At 39.4% G+C, this 23,453-nt stretch overlaps 1 protein-coding gene across 10 annotated transcripts in view; it reads right to left on the reverse strand.

Annotated features, from left to right (window-relative positions):
* FSIP2 (fibrous sheath interacting protein 2) overlaps positions 1–23,453 on the reverse strand; it is a 203,027-nt gene that overhangs the window by 54,613 nt on the left and 124,961 nt on the right. Inside the window, exons 2-3 of one of the 10 annotated variants that reach the window (XM_073218548.1) lie at positions 1,847–2,096; positions 1,377–1,502 (exon numbers count right to left, since the gene is read on the reverse strand). The exons of 8 other annotated variants lie outside the window; for them this stretch is intronic. In XM_073218548.1, coding sequence (XP_073074649.1) covers positions 1,377–1,502; positions 1,847–1,942 — 222 coding nt within the window. In that variant the 5' untranslated portion in view covers positions 1,943–2,096. Of the gene's footprint in view, positions 1–1,376; positions 1,503–1,846; positions 3,279–23,453 lie in introns of those variants that run through there. One more of the 10 variants, XM_073218547.1, reaches the window with a different exon arrangement.

Raw genomic sequence — 23,453 nt, forward strand, 5'->3', positions numbered from 1 at the left:
AAGTGGGACTATTATCAAGCTGAAAAGCTTCTGTGCAGCAAAAGACACCATCAATGGAACAAAAATGTACCCTACAGTATGGGAGAATATATTCATTGAACAACAGATCCAATAAAGGGTTGACATCCAAAATATATGAAGAGCTCACGCACCTCAGAAAACAAAAAGCAAATAATTCAATTAAAAATGGGCAGAGGAGCAGAACAGACAGTTCTCCAAAGAAGAAATTCAGATGGCCAACAGACCCATGAAAAGATGCTCCACATCGCTAGTCATCAGAGAAATGCAAATTAAAACCACAATGAGATATCACCTCACACCAGTAAGGATCGCCACCATCCAAAAGACAAGCAAAAACGTTGGCGAGGTTGTGGAGAAAGGGGAACCCTCCTACACTGCTGGTGGGAATGTAAATTAGTTCAACCATTGTGGAAAGCAGTATGGAGGTTCCTCAAAAAGCTCAAAATAGAAATACCATTTGACTCAGGAATTCCACTTATAGGAATTTACCCTAAGAATGCAGCAGCCCAGTTTTGAAAGAAAGATGCACCCCTTTGTTTATCGCAGCACTATTTACAATAGCCAAGAAATGGAAGCAACGTAAGTGTCCATCAATAGATGAATGGATAAAGAAGGTGTGGTACATATACACAATGGAATACTAAGCAGCCATAAGAAGAAAACAAATCCTACCATTTGAAACAACATGGATGGAGCTAGAGGGTATTACGCTCAGTGAAATAAGCAAGGCGGAGAAAGACAAGTATCAAATGATTTCACTCATATGTGGAGTATAAGGACAAAGAGAAACTGAAGGAACAAAACAGCAGCAGAATCACAGAACCCAAGAATGGACTAACAATTACCAAAGGGAAAGGGACTGGGGAGGATGGGTGGGAAGGGAGGGATAAGGGGCTGGGAAAAGAAAGGGGGTATTATGAGTAGCATGTATAATTAGCAAGTAAGGGGGGCATGGGGAGGGCTGTGCAACACAGGGAAGACAAGTAGTGATTCCACACTGATGGACAGTGACTGTGATGGGGTGTGTGTGGGGTGCTTGGTGAAGGGGGGAGCCTAGTAAACATAATGTTCTTCATGTAATTGTAGATTAATGATAACAACAACAACCAAAGATTGAGTAAAATTAAGCAAACCAAGGACAATGGAAATTATAACTTACTTATGCGCTGTGAGCAGAATCTTGAAAGATTGAAGTTGTTACGTATATACATCCTAAACAATACCTTAGGTTTTTATATGAGTTTTTTGTTCTCCGGTAACTGTTAGTGCAAATTCCCTTAATGTATTTTGCATGATGTAGCGCCTGAATTTTAACAGCAAGTAGAAAAATTTTTAACATAAGAGTTAAGAATTACCTTTTCACCTAACTTTGTTGTGCTGTACAAAGAATCGCTTCCTGGGATCCTGGGCAACTTGACCCCAAAAGGGAGATCCAGTAGTTGAGCTGCTCCGATCCCTGGAAAGTAGGTTTTGTCTGCACCCTGTCAGAGACAATTGGAGAGTTTTGTCTTTCCTTTCAGTTATTACTCATTTAGTTTAGACCCAGCTACTTCTACTACAACCAAAAAAACCCCGAGTCCCACACTCAGGGTCTAAGGACCTCTCCCTGACAGACAGCCCAAAGCCCTCCCGCTTCCCGCCCTCCAGCTCCTCTCCCGCTGCGCCGCAGCCGCTCGGGGGCCAGCGGAGCCCGAACCTCTGGCCGCGCCGGGATGCCGAGGCGGGCCGGTTATGGCCCGGGAGGCCCGCCTGTGGCTAGCCCTGCCCCCTTCCCCAAAGGCTGGAGCCCCGCGAGGGCCACGACGACGGGCGTGCTGTCACTCACGTGTCCGCACTGCCGGCTGTCCGCGACCAGATCGCTGGCGACCATCTTGTTGGCGGCGCTGGCCATATTGGAGCAGGCGCTGAGGTACCGCTCCATAGCAGCCCGGGCCGGCTCTGCCCCTCTGCCACCTTCCTCTCTCACCTGTCCTTGTGCCTCTTCCCTGGCGTCGTCCCTTCGTCCTAACCCGACCAGGAATGGCCAGTACTCTGTGCCCCTGAGGCTCCTCTCAGCAGCCTTCTAGGCTTGGAACCTGGGACAATGGGGGGCGGGGGTGTTGGTGCAGAATGGTTATGTCACAAGCCCGCTCCCTCCCGGCCTGGCCCCGCCCTCGCGAGTGAGTCCTGAGGGCATCAGAGCTGGAAAGGAAGTCCTGTTGGCCTGCTCTAGAGGGTCATGGCTCATAGATAGAATTATTTCTCTGTGAAACCAACTCCCCTCAGTCAAACCAAACCAAAAGTAAAACATAGGAAGATTTGCTGGGGGTGAGGGGTAAGCTGGCTAATTTCACCTGTCTTCCAAAGAGCTATATGGTTCTGTGCATACAAACTTAAAATTAGAGGCCTGACTTTCTACAGGTCCTCTCAGCAGTGACCACACCCATTCCCAGCCTCCCACAGCCTTTTCCCACTGCAGGTCCCACGTATAGTCCACTGGCCACCTTCAGGGCTCGTTGCCTTCCTCCTGCCTCCCTCTAGTTTTCCTTCTAGCCCTCTGCTTCTCTCTCTCCCACTCCTTCCTCTCCTCCCTCGCTGTCTCCTATATCCTTCTTTGACCGCCTCTCAACCATCCAGCCAAAATTTATGAAGTGCCTGACACCATTGGGCCAGTCATTGAGCCAGGCACAGGTATACAGCGACAAGTCAAATATGGCCCTTTCCTTAATGAAATTTCCTAATTCTTGGGTGGCATATGTTTATAATGAAGTATTTTTAAATTCTAAATTCAATATCATTACATTATTCATAGTCATTTTTGATAGTAATAGAAGCTACCTATGGATGTAAGTTATGAATGAAAAAACTAGTATACTGTATACAATTTATTTGACTGGAAAGAATTATTTTATGTGAGAACTAAAGTTGTATATGTTGTACTCTTTTAGAGTTAATATGTCTTGCTTTTCCTTCCAGTATATTTGTTTTAAAAAAGGGTGTTGAATCATTTATAATACATACCATATATATATTAAATATACAGACAGTATATATATATATATATATTCTCTTTTTTGAAAAGGGTTGCAGCATTTTATCACTTGCCAACTCATGCTATCAAGTAAATATGAGCATATATTTTTAATATATTTTAATTGGTCTAATTTTCCCAGAAGCTCATTAGATATTACCTTAGAAGAAATCAGCAATTATTGCATTCCTTTGGCAGATAAAAAGATTTATCTGTAGTCTTAAATAATTTCCTACATTTATAGCATAAATTATTGATGCATTTTGGTTGATCTAAACTTTATGCCTAAAAATAAAATAGATTGAAAAGAAGAATGAATATGGGAAATTTACAGAATGAATATATGTAGAGTGTTCATGCTTATACATAATTATTTCCTAATCATTAAATCAGAGTAGTAGAAAAGGTGATCCTGATTTTTTAATTGAAATATAGTTGATATACAATATTATTTATTTTCACAAGTTATATTCACATATTTGAGAAAGAAAAGGAAAAATCAGGAGAAAAAAATGTAGTTTAAAAAAACACATTAATTCATATGAAATTATTCACTCTGAATTAAAAAGAAAAACAGCTGAGTCTCATGAAAAGCACCAAGTTGTTTTAAGAATGATGGATGGATGCAAAGGTATCTGTATTTCTAGTGTATTAAAAAGCAAATGAAAACAAAGATAAAGGGAATATTTCCTGACTCTTAAAAATATTTGCACTGGTAACTATGGATTCAATAGTAAGTTATTCTTCTTGTTTGTTCTCATGTAAAAAGTAATGATAATCTTGTGAGAAACAATTTCAAATGTTGAATAAGACTATGAATTAAGACAGCCATGTAACAGACAGTTACATTTAGACTGCCACAATTTCTTTTTATATTCTATACAACACTTGTTGGGATAACAGCAAACACATAGCCCTAACTACTGCTTCTCCAGTCATGGGACTGCTTGCTCTATTTTCAGTAAAATAACTCTGGTTATCTTAACCCTTAAGACCATATTTTTCTGCTTTCCCTTATTCCTGCTCCAATGGGCCAAATATCATTCAACATTTTCACAAAGCTTTTTTTTTAAAACTGTATCTATATCTCGCACATACAACAAACCAAGTGCTTAAAATGTCAACTGGGATTACACAGCTCATTTGAATACTTTAAATCTTCAGTGTGTTTATTTGAAAACATTATATTTTTAGATAGACAATGTGTGATGTGTTTTAAAAATATGAAACTGTACTTTATTAAGAAGAAACAGATCTAAAGGGGAAAATGTGAAAATAAATGGTTTCCCAAACACAAAACCACACAGAGATTGCTTTAACTGAGATGGATGTATAATGGAGACAAGTTAGAAAGAATAAACAGAGAAGCACAAGGAAACACTATAGAATTCCTGTGCAACAAGCAGCCCTTCAAAGAATATATGTTTGAATTATTATACTGCAAATAGAGCAGTTGAAAGCTTTGGGAGAAGACAATATGAGTTGCATACTACTGGATCTTTTTAAGAAATGAAGTACACTTGTACCAAATTCGTATCTATTGAACTGAGAGGAAATATCAAGAAAAGGAAAAATATTTTAGCATAATTACTTCATTATTCATGGAAAAAGATACACACATGAGAAGAGAAAAGCAACATGTTATATAAAGTTAATAAGGGCAAATCATATTTTGCCTAAAAGCAAAAAGGTTATGCTAATAAAGCATAAGATATTCAAAATATATCTGAAATAAAAATAACAGAACAAAAATAACATGATTTCATTTATATATGGAATCTAAAAAACAAAAATCACATACAAACAAAACAGAAACATGTATAGATCAGATTGGTGGTTACCACAGGGGGTGGAGGCAGAGGGATGGGTGAAATAGAAGGAAAAAATGACGGTGTTTAATATTTTAATATGGGCAATAGCTAATGTAAGTGTATATACACATCAAAATTCACCAAGCTGTACACTATGATTTGTGCATTTTATTTTATATACCCCAATAAAGGAAAATGTTTAAATAAATAACACCAAAATATTCTCAAATAAAGAGAAACAACGAAGTACTAGAAAAGAATAAATAAAATCAGAAAAAATAGATACAAGAAGATGCTCTACTTTTGAATCAGATATAGAATTTGGAGAGGGTAAGAATGTGTGGATTGTTTATACTCATGTAGTTACCCTTTCGGGCTCCATGAAGCAGGAATTAGAATTGCCATGTCAGAATTCAAAATATATTCTAAAGGCATTGTTTCAATATGAATTTTCTTCCACATAAAAGTTGAAGAGATTTTATCTTTGTGAATGAGTGATGCTAATGATGAAGGGATAGAAAACATTTCTAGATACAATGAAATCATTCTGATAGGATAATAGCTCAAGGCCTCAATGATGATGTGAAAGGCCCATTGAGTCTATTGGAATCTACATATTTAACAAGATTCCCAACTGATTCTTAGGCACACTTGAGTTTAAATAGCATTGATTTGGGGATATGATGATCCCATAAAAATAAAAGTATCTCATTCAGATAAATTATGTTAAGCTGACATTAAAGGAAAAGAGAGTTTATTCCCTTTGATTAACAATCAGGTCTCATTATTTTATATCTAATGCTGAAATAAAATTACACAGACTATTCTCTGTCTAAAGAGAGACAGAAAAACATTTTTGTTTCATGCAAATAATGGAGAAATTATTGGAATAAGCCTATTTTGTGTTTTTAGTATTTGTATTTTAATGCTGCTAATAGGTACATCAGTGACATTATAAAAATATGATACTTTCTAGAAATTTAGTGTTGGAATAAAATGTATTTCATAATCAAAGGCAGATTTTTTTGCTGTTATTTCTGTAGACAATGGAAAAACTGGTTTAATTATTCTTGTAGATTCCTGTCTCCTAGGGACTCTTTAATGAGTCAAAGACATCTCTATCTAGGAAAGGGTTTGATTATCAGTAGCTTAAATAATAATCCAGTTCAAAATGACTTTGTGGATTCTGAATCTGAGAGATTTTGATAATTTGTTAACTTATAATAAATATTTATCAAATGCCTTCTACATACAAGTAACTGAATAATACAGACACTCTCTGTGCCTTGTTGAATTTATCATACAGCAAGAGAGAGTTTTAATTGGCTGAAATCAAGACTTGGGGTTGAAAATCCACTCTTATTTCCTCTGTTTCACTAAGGCAGAAATGTATATTGAAAATTGGATTATTTTGGAGTGCATAAATTTATCTTCTGGAGGGAATTTGAATTTTGGTCATAAAAGCTTAGAGAACATCTGGCATGTCAGATAAGGAAAATGATGTCATTAGATAAACTGCAAAGGGTCCATGTAAGAGAATGAACTGGATCACTGCCTAACCCCATACACAAAAGTAAATTCAAAATGGATCAAAGACTTGAATGTAAGTGATGAAACCATAAAACTCTTAGAAAAAAACATAGGCAAAAATCTTTCAGACATAAACATAAGTGACCTCTTCTTGAACATATCTCCCCGGGCAAGGGAAACAAAAGCAAAAATGAACAAGTGGGACTATATCAAGCTGAAAAGCTTCTGTACAGCAAAGGACACCATCAATAGAACAAGAAGGTATCCTACAGTATGGGAGAATATATTCATAAATGACAGATCCGATAAAGGATTGACATCCAAAATATATAAAGAGCTCACCCACATCAACAAACACAAAGCAAATAATTCAATTAAAAAATGGGCAGAAGAGCTGAACAGACAGTTCTCTAAAGAAGAAATTCAGATGGCCAACAGACACATGAAAAGATGCTCCACATCACTTGTCATCAGAGAAATGCAAATTAAAACCACAATGAGATATCATCTCACACCAGTAAGGATGGCTACCATCCAAATGACAAACAACAACCAATGTTGGTGAGGTTGTGGAGAAAGGGGAACCCTCCTATACTGCTGGTAAGAATGTAAATTAGTCAACCATTGTGGAGAGCAGTATGGAGGCTCCTCAAAATGCTCAAAATAGAAATACCATTTGACCCAGGAATTCCACTTGTAGGAATTTACCCTAAGAATGCAGCAGCCCAGTTTGAAAAAGACAGATGCACCCCTATGTTTATCGCAGCACTATTTACAATAGCCAAGAAATGGAAGCAACCTAAATGCCCATCAGTAGATGAATGGATAAAGAAGATGTGGTACATATACACAATCGAATATTATTCAGCTACAAGAAGAAACAAATCCTACCATTTGCAACAACATGGATGGAGCTAGAGGGTATTATGCTCAGTGAAATAAGCCAGGCAGAGAAAGACAAGTACCAAATGATTTCACTCATATGTGGAGTATAAAAACAAAGAAAAACTAAAGGAACAAAACAGCAGCAGAATCACAGAACCCAAGAATGAACTAACAGTTATCAAAGGGAAAGGGGCTGAGGAGAATGGGTGGGAAGGGAGGGAGAAGGGTGGGGGGGCGGAGAAAGGGGGCATTATGATCAGCATGTATAGTGTTGTGGAGAGGGTAAGGGGAGGGCTATACAACACAGAGAAGAGAGGTGGTGATTATACAGCATCTTGCTATGCTGATGGACAGTGACTGTAGTGGGGTGGGGGTGGGGGACTTGGTGACAGGGGGAGCCTGGTAAACATAGTGTTCTTCATGTAATTGTAGATTAATGATAGCAAAAATAAGATAAATAAAATAATAAAAAAATAAAATTTAAATTTAAAAAAAACTGCAAAGGTTCCCAATGAGCATGTGACCATGCATGAAAATGGGACTGCACCCTAGGGGAGTGCTAAGGCATGTTTGGTCTGCTGCTTGATTTTGTCCTACATGATTTGTTAAGCAAACAAAAGAATATGAGAAGCTTGCTATTCTGAGTGTGCCAATGTTGCAGTAAGGCACTTCACCCATTCTTTCTAGGCGGCCGCCCCTGTGAGAACTGCAGATGCAGAAGAGCTGGCTGCTGCACCCAAGGTAAATATGGCAAGGTAGCCAGAAACAATTATGAACTACAAAAATGTAAGCTACAGATGCTGCACTCAAAGAATACACAGAGATGGAAAAAACAAAAACAAAACCATACAGAACAGGCAAAAAAATATTCATGGAAGCCAAAACTAAAACCCACTCTCTTAAATATCTAGATAAGCAAATTTACATATTTAAATATACTACAGGTAACTGATAAAAACATTGGTGTGAATTGAATGATAGTAATAAAGAAACTGAAACATGATGGAAACTGAATTTATAGAGGAGAAAATCTGTTACCAGTGATGAAAAATAATTTTCTATATCACACCATAAATTTGAAGCAACGTTGACATTACAACCTAGCCTCCTAACTCCTGGTCTAATCCTCTTTCTACTGAAGCATGCTGCCTATCTCCTGTTATCATAACATGCTCTCCATAATATCAATATTATTCACATTATGTTGCTCTTCAACATGCTATTTGATTATTTTCTCAAGTATTACTGTTTAACAAATTCAAATTATTACTTGATGTTCTAAAATACATGAAAAGAACATGTACAAACTTGTTAAATTTTGCATTTTATTAAATGAATTACAATAGTTTACAATATTTTAACTAATAATGTATATTATAATTTCTGCTGTGAGAATATTTCTTTTATTATTTAACCCTTTTGTTGTTTTTTTAGTTTCTTAAAACATGCTGTACTCTTGATCCTTTTTAGGGCTATTAATCACATTTTTTAAAAGTCCCTTCCATTCTTTGCATTATGTTTATATGTTTTAGATTCTTGGTTCAGTTTTTTTATATCCTGATCTTTTGTCTTTTTGCTGCTGGCAATCTTCAAATATATGTTAACCCTTAATTGGTATTTAATATTTATAAATGAAGACTATTTGATTGGTATTGCTATTGACATTTTATTTTTTTGCAATGGCGGAAATCTGCAAACACCTTAGCTGGCATTATGCAAGAAATAAACCTAAGCTCTGGAAAATGAGCAGGCTCTAAGTAGAGACAGCCTTGGATTTAAGGTATGTGCTAGGGAGATGATGCTCCAAAGCACTATAATAATGAGGAGTCTTCTCTGGGGTTGGCACACTTAATAAATATTCCAAAACTGAGTGGTACTTTCTTTCTTTCCTTTTTTTTTCTTACTTAATTTGGGGATTGAAAATTGTCTTAATCTCTGTGAGCTCTCCAATTACCAGACTAGTTCCCTTCTGTGGAATGGTTATTTAGAAAGTATTTCTTGAGTTTAGCTAAGGGCAAATGCTACATACAGCCAGTTGCTCCTTGTACATGAAACACATTTTCAAAGACAGTTCTTTAATTCATTACCATGATTTCTTCTCCAACAGCCCATCACTGCATTCAGATTCTCTATTACAATCTCTTCTATGCAAAATTAGAGAGAGGTCTTCTCCTAAGAGGTCTCAGTCAACAAACCATCTGCTTTCTCTCCTCCAGGAATTTGTCTGTTTCTCTTCTGTTGATGGTACAATTTCTTATTTTGCTATGAATTTATACTTTTGTTATTAGTATTCTGTAGATACACAATATCACTTCAATTAGATTTTATGAAGGAGAAAGGCTAAATTATTACTCTTCCATCTTCAATCTGATATACATTTGTTTTTTATGTTTACTTATTGTTTGTTTTCACCATACATTTTTAAAAATTCATAAAATCTTTACCTTTTTTTAGTTTCTGTCTTTATAGTTTTTATAAGGAAGATTTTGCCTTCTCTATTAATACACAGTACCTTATTATTAATTTTAATTATTTTAACATTGTATCAATTTGTTTCTCTTTCTATATGATGAGAAACATGATGGGCAAAAAAAAAAAAAAAAAAACAATAATTCTAGGCATCAACATGTTTTACCTGGCTCCACTTGGAGAAGGAATCAGGGAGGTGTTCTGAACAGAATTGTGTAATGCAGAATAGGACCAAGAAGCCGTGAATTTGGGTTTCAAGTAGATGATACTATAATGAGAATGCAATTAAAGCATTTATAGGATATTATGACCTTACAGTTCTCCCAACTGGCATGGGTTATAATCAGTGTAAATGAACTAACTATTAAGAAATGTATGTTTACATCCTCTATCTTGGCATTGCTTCCAGGAAGGAAGCTTCAGAGCTGGAAAATGATGTTGCCCATTCTCCGGCTTCACCTGTGATCTGGCTTGGGCTACTGCCATCCTGCTGATTTCTCTGATCTTCCTATTCCTAGTTTTTACCAAAATAGAATAAATCCAAAGGGAGAGTCACTACATAGGCCATACAGGGTATTTGCCTTACATTCTGACTCTGAAATTTTGGATTCTATTAAACTCTCTGTGGAAATACAATGAATATGTTCAATTTGCTATATTTATAACATGATTTTTTCTTTGTCCAATATTGTGAACCCTTTCTTTGGATAAGCATTTTTTTAGAAACCAAGTACTTAATTTGGTTTATGTGCGACACATTAAAACTTGCATTACAGTTTTTCTAATTAAGATTATTTTTTACAGTATTTTTAATTTTACAACAATATTTAAGGAAAGATACACAGATTTCCCATATACCTTTTATCCCCATGCATAGTTTTTTTAACCTAAGAATCCTTGCTTCTGCCACCCCACAGCTACCTGACTTATCCCCACATAGGAGATCTTCACTCAAACTACGTATCTAATAGGTGCTGTACTCAGACTTGCTTTCTCTATCTTGCCTCATCATTCTGGTTTTAGATTCTTTTGGATTTTCTCTGTGTTTCATTTTTTTCAAAATGCAGATTGTTTTTTAAACTTTGCTACATTTAAAAAGAAAACATTTTCTATGATTTAAGCCTCCTTGAAATTAAATTCTGCTGGTCAGAAATATCACAAATGAAACATCTATTGACCAACCCCACAAACTTCAACTGCTTCCTGGAGTTTGCTGACAGGTGATGGAAAGTTCACTGCTAATAAATAAGAGTAAAACAGTTTACATTATGCTTTATACTTTATTCTGCATAAAAAATAGCTTCTTTTGCTTGTTAGGGTCAATTACATAGATATCTAGACCCTCATTTTCTCTTTAAAATGTTGTAAAGGTATATCATCTGTTATCTTTTTCATGAGCCCACCTACTAGTCAGTTGTGCAAGCCAGAAAAATGGAAATTACTCTTGATTCCTTCCTTTTCCTAACTTTCAACATTTAATCAATCAATTAGACCTCTGTATCATTCAAATCCATCTAATTTTCTTCCTTACATTACTATTGTTTAAGTTCATGCTGCCACTTCTTGTTTTCTGAGATTGTGGGAGGTTTCTTGCATTACTCCTGCTTACATAATTTCATACACTGAAGCTGTAGACAATTTTTTTCTTTCTGGATTATTTTAACCCATAATTAAAATATATTAACCGTAAGTGAAAACAGTTTCCTAATAGGCATATAGACTTAATCAATAAAGTGGGTTTATCATATTTGTGTTTATGGAGTTTTTATACCTTTTTCACTTCTGCACAATTATAACTTTTAGATATGAGTATATTTATGTAGTAATTATTTTTATTAAAGTTGAGGCAACTTGTTCAATAGAATCAAACATTGGCATATGGTAAATGTGCTGCTCATATATGAATTTACTAAACATTTTCAAAACTCCTGGGCAGAATTCATTTTATTCTTTAAAAATACATGAATATTTATTTTAATATATCATGATAAATTGAAACTGTTATTAAATTTCTGTGATATTTCATAATCACCTCCACAGTGATATTAGATTCAGGGATAATTTAGACATAAGGAGAAATATGATATATTTTCTAAAGAATTATCCATGTAAACCCTGTTGAAATGTATAACTAACATTCCAGAAACTAAACTATCCAGAAAAATGATGGGATGTGAGAATAAAAGAAAAATTATCAATTATACACCTCTAGCCTTAAGAGATTATTACTTATGAATTTTTATGATATCTTGGCAAAGGGTATCCCTCTTAGTTGCTTAATTTTGCAGGAAGAAAAAATGACTTAATATAACCCATTTTCTATTTGATGGTGAGTTGTATAAATTTCCTGTTATTTCTTCATATAATTTGTCAAATTATACTACTGGGAATTAACAATGCTATTGAACTTTAAACAGTATTTATATATTCTAGCAAAACTATTATTCTTATATATTTTAATAAACTGAACTTGAAAATCTATTTTGAAGATTTTCCTATAATGTTAAGATCTGTGATGTTAAGATCTGTGGGAAAAAAAGCACACTTTCTATTTTTTTTAATGCTATTTTAGTCTTGTTAGTTCAATCTTTCCTTCAAGGAATTTTACCCAGTGGAATAGATAAATTTGAGAACTTTGCTTACTAGTAAAAAATACACAAAAATCAGTTTGTTTTTCTTCTTGGCGATTGATATTAAGTGAGTATCTACAAGAAATTTAGTCCAATTACAACAAAAAATTAACCCAGAATGAAGTACTATAGAAAAGGGAATTACAAAGAAGAAATTCTAGAGGTCAACTGCTTTTTGACAAAGACTCAAGAACAATTAAATTGAGAAAGGACAGTCTTTCCAAATAGAACTGGAATACCTGGGCATCCATATGCAAAAACAACAACGGGAATCTAAACACAAACCTTCCACCTTTCATAAATTTAACTCAAAATAGATCATAGACAAAAATGCAAAGCTATAAAACTCCTAGAAGATAACACAGGACAAAATTTAACTAACATTGGGTGTGGTGATAACTTCTTAGGTACAACACTAAGCACAGTCTATGAAAAAAAAGTTGGTAAATTGAAATTTAATACAATTAAACACTTTGCACTGTAAAAAGACACTGTAAAGAAAATGAAAGGATGAGCCACAAACTAAGAAAAAATATCTGTGAAACACTTACCTGATAAAGGATTGGTATCCAAACTATGCAAGGAACTGAATAATGTATAAAATATATACACATGCAAAAAAACCTCAATAAAAAACAACCCAATAAAAAGCAAAATATCTGAACAGACACCTTACCTAAGAAGATATAGGTAGATACCTGAACTATGATTTAGATAGTATATAAGTATATGAATAGATGTTCAGCATTATTTATCATTAGGGAGTTTCAAATTCAAACAACAGTACAATTGTTTAAACAACTACACACTTATTAGCAACTTTCATTCATTGGTGTTGGAAATGCAAAATCATACAGCCACTTTGGAAGACACTTTGGCAGTCTCTTACAAAAGCAAGCATACCTTTAAACATAAGATCCATCAATTGTGCTGTGTGATATTTACCCTAACGAACTGAAAATTTATGTCCTCACAAAAGCCTACACACAAATGTTTATAGCAGCTTTATTCATGATTGCCATAACTTAGAAGCAACCAAGATTAAGTTCAATAGGTGAATGGACAGACTACTTGTAGTATATTCTTAAGTGTACATTGGCTGAGTTTCGATAAATGTTCATAGGTAACGCAAACCCTTTTCAAGATAGGAACATTATCACCTCAGAAATCTCCTTCATTTCCTTTCCTATTCAATTCTCTTCCACGTTCCTTCAAATAAAGGCATGACATTCATTTCTACAACTCTTATAGCTGTTTACACAAGCAAGACATTTAAATGAGGTTATAAGATATAGGTAGAGCAACTACAAAAAATACTATTATGTGTCTAAAATGTACTAAGTATTTTGTTAGAGAAATAAATCCTAAATACCTGGTCCTCCTGCCTAAACTTAACCCAGCTACCAAATTTCTCCACATGGCTCTGATAGCAAACCTAAAACTTTATGTGCTCAAATAGGACATAAGCTGTGTAAGTAAAAAATGAAATCTATTTACTACATAATTGCCAAATTTGAAAGTTCTCACAGTAATTTAATATTTTTAATCAGAGTGGGAACTTATTCTGGAGACAGAAAGGGAGACAAAAGAGGTACTTAAAATAAGTACTGTAAAATAATTTCAACATTCAAAATCTTAATCTACTGATTAAGGTCAATCTCAAGAAGCATTTTTTCTTTCTTTGCATTTTCATATCAAATGGATTTTCTATTTTTATGAATAATGGCTCATCTACTCCAGAATTTAGAAATAATGTTATTTAACTTAAAGAATAAATAAATCTTAGCCTCCCTGTGATTATTTTACAGGTATTTCGTTTTTGTTATATGTTTTACAATACGTTGAATTTAAAAATGCAATTATTCTGTTGAGTTACTCTACTAGTATCGTAATATATTAAGTATGACACTAAATCTAAAACCAGACTGAAAAAAGTCCTGTTTCATGAAATCTGATCATTCTTTATGGTTTAGTCTCCTTTCATAAAGCTTTTCCCATACTCTAACATTTTCTGATAATATCATGGAACAGCATTCACTTGGAATTAATCACATGCTATCTTGTGATCTCACTTCCATTTGTAGTATTTTTTCCTATGTTTCACACAGATATGTCCTGTATCCCTAAATGAACTTAACCTCAGGGAGATAATGTTGTTCTTCAAGCTTTTCTTACAAAGAGACACACAAAAGTCATACACACAGAATCTGTGGGCTACACACAAATATCAAATACATCTCTGTTTGAAAACATAAATATCAATTCTTTTCTGTCTTAAAAGAATAAGATTTAATAGACCTTATCTTTTGGAAGAAATAAACAGCAAGAGCATTCTAAAATGTCTATGATGAATTCAACAAATCATATTTTTGAATTGTCATCTGAAGATTTTATTGTGTATACACTTCAGGTTGTTGGTTTTTTTTTTAATTTGACATGTTAACATTTGGTAAAAATGATGTACAGCTTTTACATTGGACATTTATATATTGTAATGTGATTGTTTTTGAAGCAATATCTACCACATTACACCATAGTGCAATATTAATTTCTATATTCATTATACTGGGCATTAGATCTCTATGGCTTCTATACTAGTCACTACAACTTTGTACCCTTAAACATGATCAATTTTATCCACCTACTTCCCATTCTATGATAACTGTCATTTTACTCCCTTTTTTACAGACTTGACATTTTTAGATTCTACAGATGACTGATATCATATAATACTTGTCTTTCTCTGATTTATTTTAACATGTTCTCAAGGTATATCCATACTTTCACAAATGACAAGATAGCTTTCTTTCACATGGCTGAATAATATCCCATTGTGTACATGTACCCATAACAGTTTTATCCAATGATGGGCATTCAGAATTTTTATGTATTTTGGCTATTGTGAATAATGCTGTAATAAACATGGGTCTGCATATATATTGTCAAAATCCTGCTTTCATTTCCTGTGGGTATATACACAGAGGTGTAATTACTAGACCACATAATCTGTTTTTGATTTTTTGAGGAAACTCCATGTTGTTTTCCATATCGATGGACTAATTTACATCCTCACCAGTGGTATATAAGGGTTCCTTTTCACCAGAGCCTCACTAGAACTTGTGTCATCTTCTTGATGACAGCCATTCTAACAGGGGTGAGATAATATCTCATGTGGTTTTGATTTGCATTTCCCTAAAGATATTGATCATTTTTTCATGCACCTGTTGGTCATTTTCAGGTCCTCTTTGGAAAAATGTCTGTTTAGTTATTCTGCCCATTGTTTAGTCACATTGTTTGTTTTCTAATAAACTGTTCTTCACATATTTTGGATATTAATCCCTCATCCAATATATAGTTTGAAAATTTTTTCTCCCATTTTGTAGACTGCTGTTTCATTTTGTTGTTTCTTTTGCTATACAGACCATTTTGAGTTTGATGAAGTCCCATTTGATGAGTTTTGTTTCTGTTGTTTGTGCTTTGGGCATCATGTGAAAAAGATCATTGCCACTCCAATACTGATGGGCTTCATCCCTATGTTTTCTTTTAGGACTTTTATGATATTAGGTCTTAAGTGTTAACTCTTTGATCCACTTTGAGTTAACATGTGTGAGATAGAGGTCTGAATTCATTGTTCTATATGTTTCTCCAGTTTTCCAGCACCATTTGTTGAAAAGACTATCCTTCCCCCATTGGGTGTTCTTATTTCTCTTTTGATTGCTTCTGAGTTGATTTTGTATCCTACCATTTTACTAAAATTATGGATGAATTCCATGGTATTTTTCTTATTGATTTTGGGATCTTCCAAATATAAGATCATGTCATCCACAAACAGTGACAGTTTTAGTTCTTCCTTCCTGATTAGGATGTCTTTTATTTCTTTGTCTTGCCTAACTGTTCTAGCTAAGGCTTTCAGTAACATACAGAAAAGGAGTATAAGAGTGGGCAACCTTGCCTTATTCCTGATCTCAGAGGAAAACCTTTCAATGTTTCTGCATTGATTATAATATTATCTGTGAATTTTTGTATATGGACTTTATTGTGTTGATGGATCTTCCTTCCATATGTAATATGTCAAGGGTTTCTATCATGAAAGGATGTTGCATTTTGTCAAATGCTTTTTCTGCATCTATTGATGATCAATCATGATTTTTATCTTTCATTCTATAGATGTGATGAATCACATTTATTGGTTTGTGTATGTTGAACCATCCTTTCACTCCAGGGACAAATCCCACCAGATAATGGTATATGATGATTTGTATGTGCTTTTAAAGTTGGTTTGCTAGTATTTTATTTAAAATTTGTGCATCTATATTCATAAGGTATATTGACCAATAGTTTTCTTATAGAACCCTTATCTGACTTAGGTATCAGAGTAATGTTGCCTCATAAAATGCATTTTGGAGTGTTTTCTCCTCTTCAAATTTTGATAAGAATTTAAGAACAATTGACATTATTTCTTCTTTAAATATTTGTTAGAATTCAGCAGTGAAACCACCTGTCCTGGAATTCTATTTACTAGGATGATTTTGATTACTGCCCAGCAACCCAAGTCATTCATTATTGGTATGTTCCTTCATGAATCAGTCTTGGTAGGTTTATCCATGTATGCTAGGTTATCCACTTTGCTGTCATATAATTGTTAATAGAAGCCTCATGATATTTAAATGTATAAAAGATCTTAATAAATGGGAGAGATAATTTCATAAATATCCACAAATGGAAAGTGGTTACCAGAGTGGAAGACTCAATACACTAATATCTATTAGCTTCAATGCAATTCTACAAAAACCTAAAGCACATTTTTGTTTTTGTAGAAATTTATCAACTGACTTACGAATTGATTCTAAAATTTATATATCACTGCAAAGGGTCAATATATCTAAGGCTGTTTTGAAGTGGAAAAAGAAACCTGGAAGTTGCACAATACCAGATGAATCAATAGTAATTAAGAGAGTGTGGTGTAGGTGCACGGACAGGCATACAGCTCACTAAAATAAACAGAAAACATACTGATCCATACTTGGCACCTGACTGATGACAAAGTGCCACCCAGCATTGAAATGAGGAAAAGTGGTCTTTTCAATAAATGGTGCCGGATCATTCATTTGAAATCCAGATGAAAAAATATGAATCTTCACTCCCACTATACAAAAGCATTAGAAATACAGTATACACCTAACTTTGGAAGTTAAAACATTAAGGCCTTTAGAAGTTAACATATGCAAATACTTTAAGACCCTAGGATAGGCAACAATTTCTGAATAAGCATAGAAGTAAAATACTAAAAGAAAGATGGGTAAACTGGATGTCAAAAATTAAGAGATTCTATTCATCAAAAGACACCATGAGAGTGAAAATGAAGCCACAGAGCAATATTTACAAAACATGAAAATAATAATGTATCCAAAAAGATAAAGAACTGCTAAGAGTCAATAATAAAAAACATCCCAGTAAAAAGTCAAAAATCTTGAACAAACACTTCACCAAAGAGGATATACAAATGGCCAATTTCATATAAATATATGCAACCTCATTAGTCATAAGAGAACTTTAATTTTATGCTTCATCTACCACTGCACATCTATCACAGGAGCCAAATAAAATAACAACATGATTCTGTCAGTTGTTGCTGAGGACTTGGAGAAACAGAAACTTTACTACTGGTGGGAATACGAATGAGAAATCCACTTTAGAAAACATTTTGCAGCATTTACTAAAACTGGAAATATTCACACTACCCCTATCATTTCTATTCCAGAAATACATGTACATTTGCATCAAAGAGAATGTGCAAAAATTTGTCATATTATCTGTAGTATTTCCAAACTTCAAAGAACCCAAACATCCATCAATAATGAGATGGAAAAGTACAGTCTGCCACATACATACAGTGAAATACCATTTGATGAACAACACCTACATGCATGTTTCAGGGGAAACTAAGTGAGTGGGTGGTGGGATCCATGGGGTGGCAGAATGGGAGGCAGATGCCTCAGGGTGGACAGGGTGAGCTGCCTTGTGAGGCAGGGAGGAGGTGAGTGAAGGTGTCTGCGAGCAGAGCCCCTCTGTTCCTCACCACTGTGGGGTCCTGTGCATCCGGTCCTGGGCACCTCAGTGGACGGGGTCTGAAGCCCGGATGGCCACAGGGCTTACAGCACATCCTCAGCTGCCTGGGCTCCAGCTCTGACAGGTGACTCTGCCTGGGCACAGGACAGGAGCACCAGGTGCACAGCTGGATGACCCTCCCTTGTGATCCCCAGGGGCAGTACGTCAGGATGGACACTGAGCGCCTGGCTCCCACCATGCATGGTTTCCTCAGGGAATCTGACACCTTGGTTCAGGTCACCACCACCTGCCTCGGGACCCCGAGCATGATGGCCTAGGACAGGGCCCGAGTGGTGGAGTTCTGGATCCAGGTGGCCATGGTATGTCATGGGACAGCCCCCAGAGTCCATCCTGCCATCTTGGGACCTGCTCCTCTCCTTGGCCAGCTCCCAGGATGGGTGCCTGCGGTCTGCCCTGCACGGTCCCTAGGCACCTCCTGCCAGGAAAGTACGGACCTGGATTCGCAGGCCCCAGGGGTGGGACAGCCATCCCTGGCTGCTTCCTTGAGTTGATCTACAATCCTCCACCCAGGAGGGCTGCTCACCAGGTAACAGGTGTGCTGGGCTCCCTGGGTTTCTGTGTCCTTAAGGACAGGAGTTCATGGGGGTACAGAGCAGAGAAGCAGGCCATGCTCTCAGCTCTGTCTTCCCTCCCAGGAGTGCCGGCCCCTCAAGAACTATGCTAACCTCCATGCCATTCTCTCAGCCCTGCAGAGCCCTGCTGTATGTTGCCTGGAAAGCACCTGGGGACATATTGCCTGGTGGGTAGTCCTGTCCCTGGGACCAGGGCACCTGAGTGGACAGGGACACACCTACATCTGGCAGTGTCCCCTCAGTCATCTGGGACTTCCTGGGAGGCAGCAGAGCCTAAGGACAGAGATGGCGGGCTCTTGGAGCCCCTATGGGTTAAGCCACAGGTTCCCCCCCCCCAGGAATCAGTTCACTGCAATGTCAGGTGTGGGTTGAAGCCAATTGGAGATTTTGAGTATGTGATCTGCAGCAGGAAGTCTCTGCCCCAAGGATGGTGACCTGGCCCAAAGCATATTCACCCCTGGGAGAACTGGGAATGGAGGCCCCAGGTAGAAACATGGAGCCCCCTCCGCAGGCCACGGATTCCCCAGGGCTCAGGGCCGTGGTGGAAAGCCTCATGCAGGCTAGTGGACCTTCTAGGATCTCCAGGAAAAGGGCTCTGCCCCCAGACTCTCCACCTGCTGGCCACATGTCTCCCTCCTCCTGTCGCCTCCCCTTAGCACCAGCCTGCTTTTATATGAAAACCTGAAAATGGAGGACAAGTGGGTTCACAGGAAGCAGCTCTTAGAAGTAAATGGAGGCTAGAGGTCTGGAAGGGAGGCAGTCCTTGGGGCAAGTCCTCTGCTGTGCTGTGGCCCAGCCTTGGGACAGATAGAGGTTTGCGGGTTGAGAGGGGGAAACTGATGGGGAAAGTAGAGTCACCCAGGCCCCCGAAGATCTTGTCTCCCTCCCTCCCTGGCTCCACTAGACTGCTGGAGGTGGGAACAGCATAGGTGCCAGGGGACTCGGGCAAGGCATCCATCAACCAAGGTCTGGTTGTGGGAGGCCACGTGGGATGGGACCCCAGGAGAGGAAGAGGAAGGTGAGAGTGGCATGGCCAGGGTCGGGGGCAGTGGGGGTGACCCTGCACCTGCTCCTGGTCCCACCATCCCTGAGATGCCAGCACTGGGGCGACTAGGAGGAGTGCAAGAGCAGCTGGGTATAGGGAGAAGTTGGAGGACAGGTGCAGGGACCACAGGTCCTGGGACTGGCCAAAAGCCAGCCCTGGGAGGGCCCGGGAGTGGAGCACAGAGTGAAGGGAGAGGGAGGCAGCACAGGGTGGTCCAAGGGAGCTGGGGGCTGCGGGTGTCGGGTTCAAGGGAGGCTCTGTGGGCATCCCTGAAGAAGGCAGGGACTCATCACCTACCCACCCCGGTGGCACAGAACCTGGTCCCCTTCCTCAACATGTTTCTGGATGATGTGCCTGTAGACAAACTCCTGGAACATCATGAGGACATGAGTGAGCCCAAAGGGGCACAGGGGGGTGGGCAGGATGGTGAGCTTTAGAGAGGAGAGAGACCCCAGTGAGCCTGGGCCTCTCAGCACCGGGCCACCCCCCCATTCCTGAGAGTCTCCCCTGCACCCCAGGAGCTGGGCTTCTTGGAGAGGAGTGCCAGAAGGACCCACCTAAGCCCTGGTCCTGGCCACAGGGCAGGCGGGGCTGAGGACTACAGGGCAGCTTCTGAGCACGACTGGCATCCCCCTCAGGCCCTGCCCAGGGGGAGGGATGTTGTTCCTTCAGGGCAGAAAGCACATCAGGGGGCTGGCAGTGCCTTCCCGCCTGAGGCCTCAGCTCCCCAGTCCAGTCCCCGCTTCTTGGTAGCCCCGAGCCTGGGCCAGGTCCGGGTGCTGTTTCAGGGCAGGCCTGCCCCTTGGAGGGCCCTGGCGGTCCTCCAACTTGAGAAAGGGTGGGGACATTGCGGCCTTGTTCTGGAATCAGGGGGCTGTTTCTGATGCACTTTGGTTTCCTTACTACCGTCAAGACCCCCTGGGCAGGACCCTGTGCAGCCCATCCCCTGGGTCTAACGTGTCTTGGGAGAGTTAAGACACGCAGAGCTGAGGACACTCAAAGCTTTGTCAGGTGGGGGATGGGGTGTGCCATCAAGGCCGCCTTTCTGGAGAAGGAGCTGGAGACACAACAGTGGGAACGGGCAGGGCTGGATGACATCGGAAGGAAGGCGGGTTCTGTGATCAAAGATCCGGGACCATCCTAGTGCCCTACTCCTCACACCCCTCCTTCTCTGTACCCTGTCCTTGCTCTGCCCCAGGTCGCTATCATCCAAAGTGAGATCATGAGGCAGAGGGAGCTAGATGGCTGTGCTGTATGACCTGGAGCCTGAGGAGCGCTTCATATCCTTTCTCCACGCCATGCAGCCCCTGGATGAGGAGCAGAGGTGAGGCCAGCAGGAGTCAGGAATGGGCTACAGCTGCCGCCAGGCTCTGGGAGAAGGGCCCCCCTGACATGTGGCTCCAGGGGCTCACAGGTGGCCCTCTGCCCTACAGCTACACCCTGTCCTGCCAGCTGAAGCCCAGAGGCCAGTATGCCAGGAGAAAAGGACTGTTGTTCTTCAGGTCCCACGTTTAAACTTACTGGCCAGGGCCAGATGAGTTTCTGGGCTTGGGTAATCAGCAAGGGGTGGGCGACTGCTCAGCCTCAGGGAAGCTTCGGGCCATGTTGGGTGCGGCAGTGTCCTGAAGATGGGTGGGGCTGGGACCCCAGTTTCACTGGCGATGAGTCATGTCAGGCTGAAGGGTGATTCCCCTCCCCCTCTGGAACCCAGCCTCCTCCCTCTGTGAGTAGGTGATGCCCATGAGCCTTCCCGTGACAGGGAACCCCCGGGTGCTGGTGACTGACAGGACCCTCTGCACATAGCCTGGGGCACAGAGGACAGTGCGGCCAGGGTAGAAGTAGGATAATGGGGGGAACCTGGGATAACCTGCCTCTTCTGTTCATCTGTGTGGCCCTGTAGCTGCTGTCATCAGGCCCGCAGCCCTGCTGGTGTCCTGGCTGTGTGCAGAGGAGAGCTTCCACTTTGGGCAGGCGGCACCTTGTGCCCCAGGACCCTCGTCTGCTTCCTGCTCCCCTTCCACCCCCTGCTCATCCTGAGCCTCTGCTGGGATAGGTGCTGTGGCACCTCCTCCATACACAGACTTGGGCAGCTCCCCAGGCTGCCGCTGCATCCTCAAGGACCCGTACGTAGCTGCAGTCAATGTGGCCACCTTCGTAATGTGTCGCCCCCTCTGCTTGTGGCCTGCTGGACAGAGGCGAGCTGCCCCACCATATGGAGGGTATTCCCATTTGTGCAGGTGGCCTCCCACGTTGTCGATGCCACCTGCTGCCTGGGTGCTGTCAGCCACAGAGTTGTAGCCACAGGGTTGCAGGAAGAGGTGGGGCCATCCTCAACAGGCCCAGCCTTTCCCAGAATGGGGATGGACACGGACACGGTGCAGTGCTGCATGGAACCACCGCCGCCTGGGTACCCAGCAGAGGCATCTGAGGATGCAGGGGTGGCTGGCCACCACAGGTTCCCAGCGCATGCCCCCAGGGGAGCCCCCTGGGCAACTCCCTACCCTCATCCCTGAAAAATTGCCTAGCTGGGGATTAAAGATGGCGGTGTAAGAGGTGAGACAGATACCTCCTCCTAAAACCACATATGATACAAAAATATAATTAATACAATTCATCCTGAAAGAGTACCAGGAAAGAAGGCTGCACCAGACTGCATACATCTGGAGAAAAAGAGCAGACCTCATGGAACAGGGTGCAAGTGAGCATCTATGAGATGGGAAATGTGATTCTGCAGTTATGTCATTAGTCTCATTTCTTCATGCTTTGGTCGTCTCCAGCTAAGGGTGATTTTAGTGTTTAAGGACGAGCAAACCAGCTGCTTCATCGGGTACTTAACTGAGGAAACAGTGCTCTGCTGCAGTTACGTGAGGAAACACTGCGAGGTTCATTAAGATGCACGTAGGTCTCTTCCTAAGAAATTTGAAGTGCAATTTTGTCAATTATAACCACAATGAGATATCACCTAACACCAGTTAGGATGGCCAACACCCAAGAGATAAACAACAACAAATGTTGGCAAGTATGTGGACAAAGGGGAACCCTCCTACACTGCTGGTGGAAATGTAAATTAGTTCAACCATTGTGGAAAGCACTATGGAGGTTCCCAAAGAATTAAAAATAGAAATACCTGTTGGAACCAAGAATTAGGAGAAGTGCAAGTTGCAGCACTCCAAAAAAATCCTGCGACTATAGACTATCTACTGTTAAAAGAACATATGGGATGTGAACAGTTCCCAGGAATGTGTTGTTTTAATTTGTCTGATTTTTCTCAAACTATTCAAATTCAGTTAGACAATATCCATCATATCATTGATAAGTTTTCACAAATGCCTAGGGTGCCTAACTGGTTTT

Source organism: Manis javanica, chromosome 12, assembly GCF_040802235.1.
Source record: "Manis javanica isolate MJ-LG chromosome 12, MJ_LKY, whole genome shotgun sequence".
Lineage (NCBI taxonomy): Eukaryota > Metazoa > Chordata > Mammalia > Pholidota > Manidae > Manis > Manis javanica.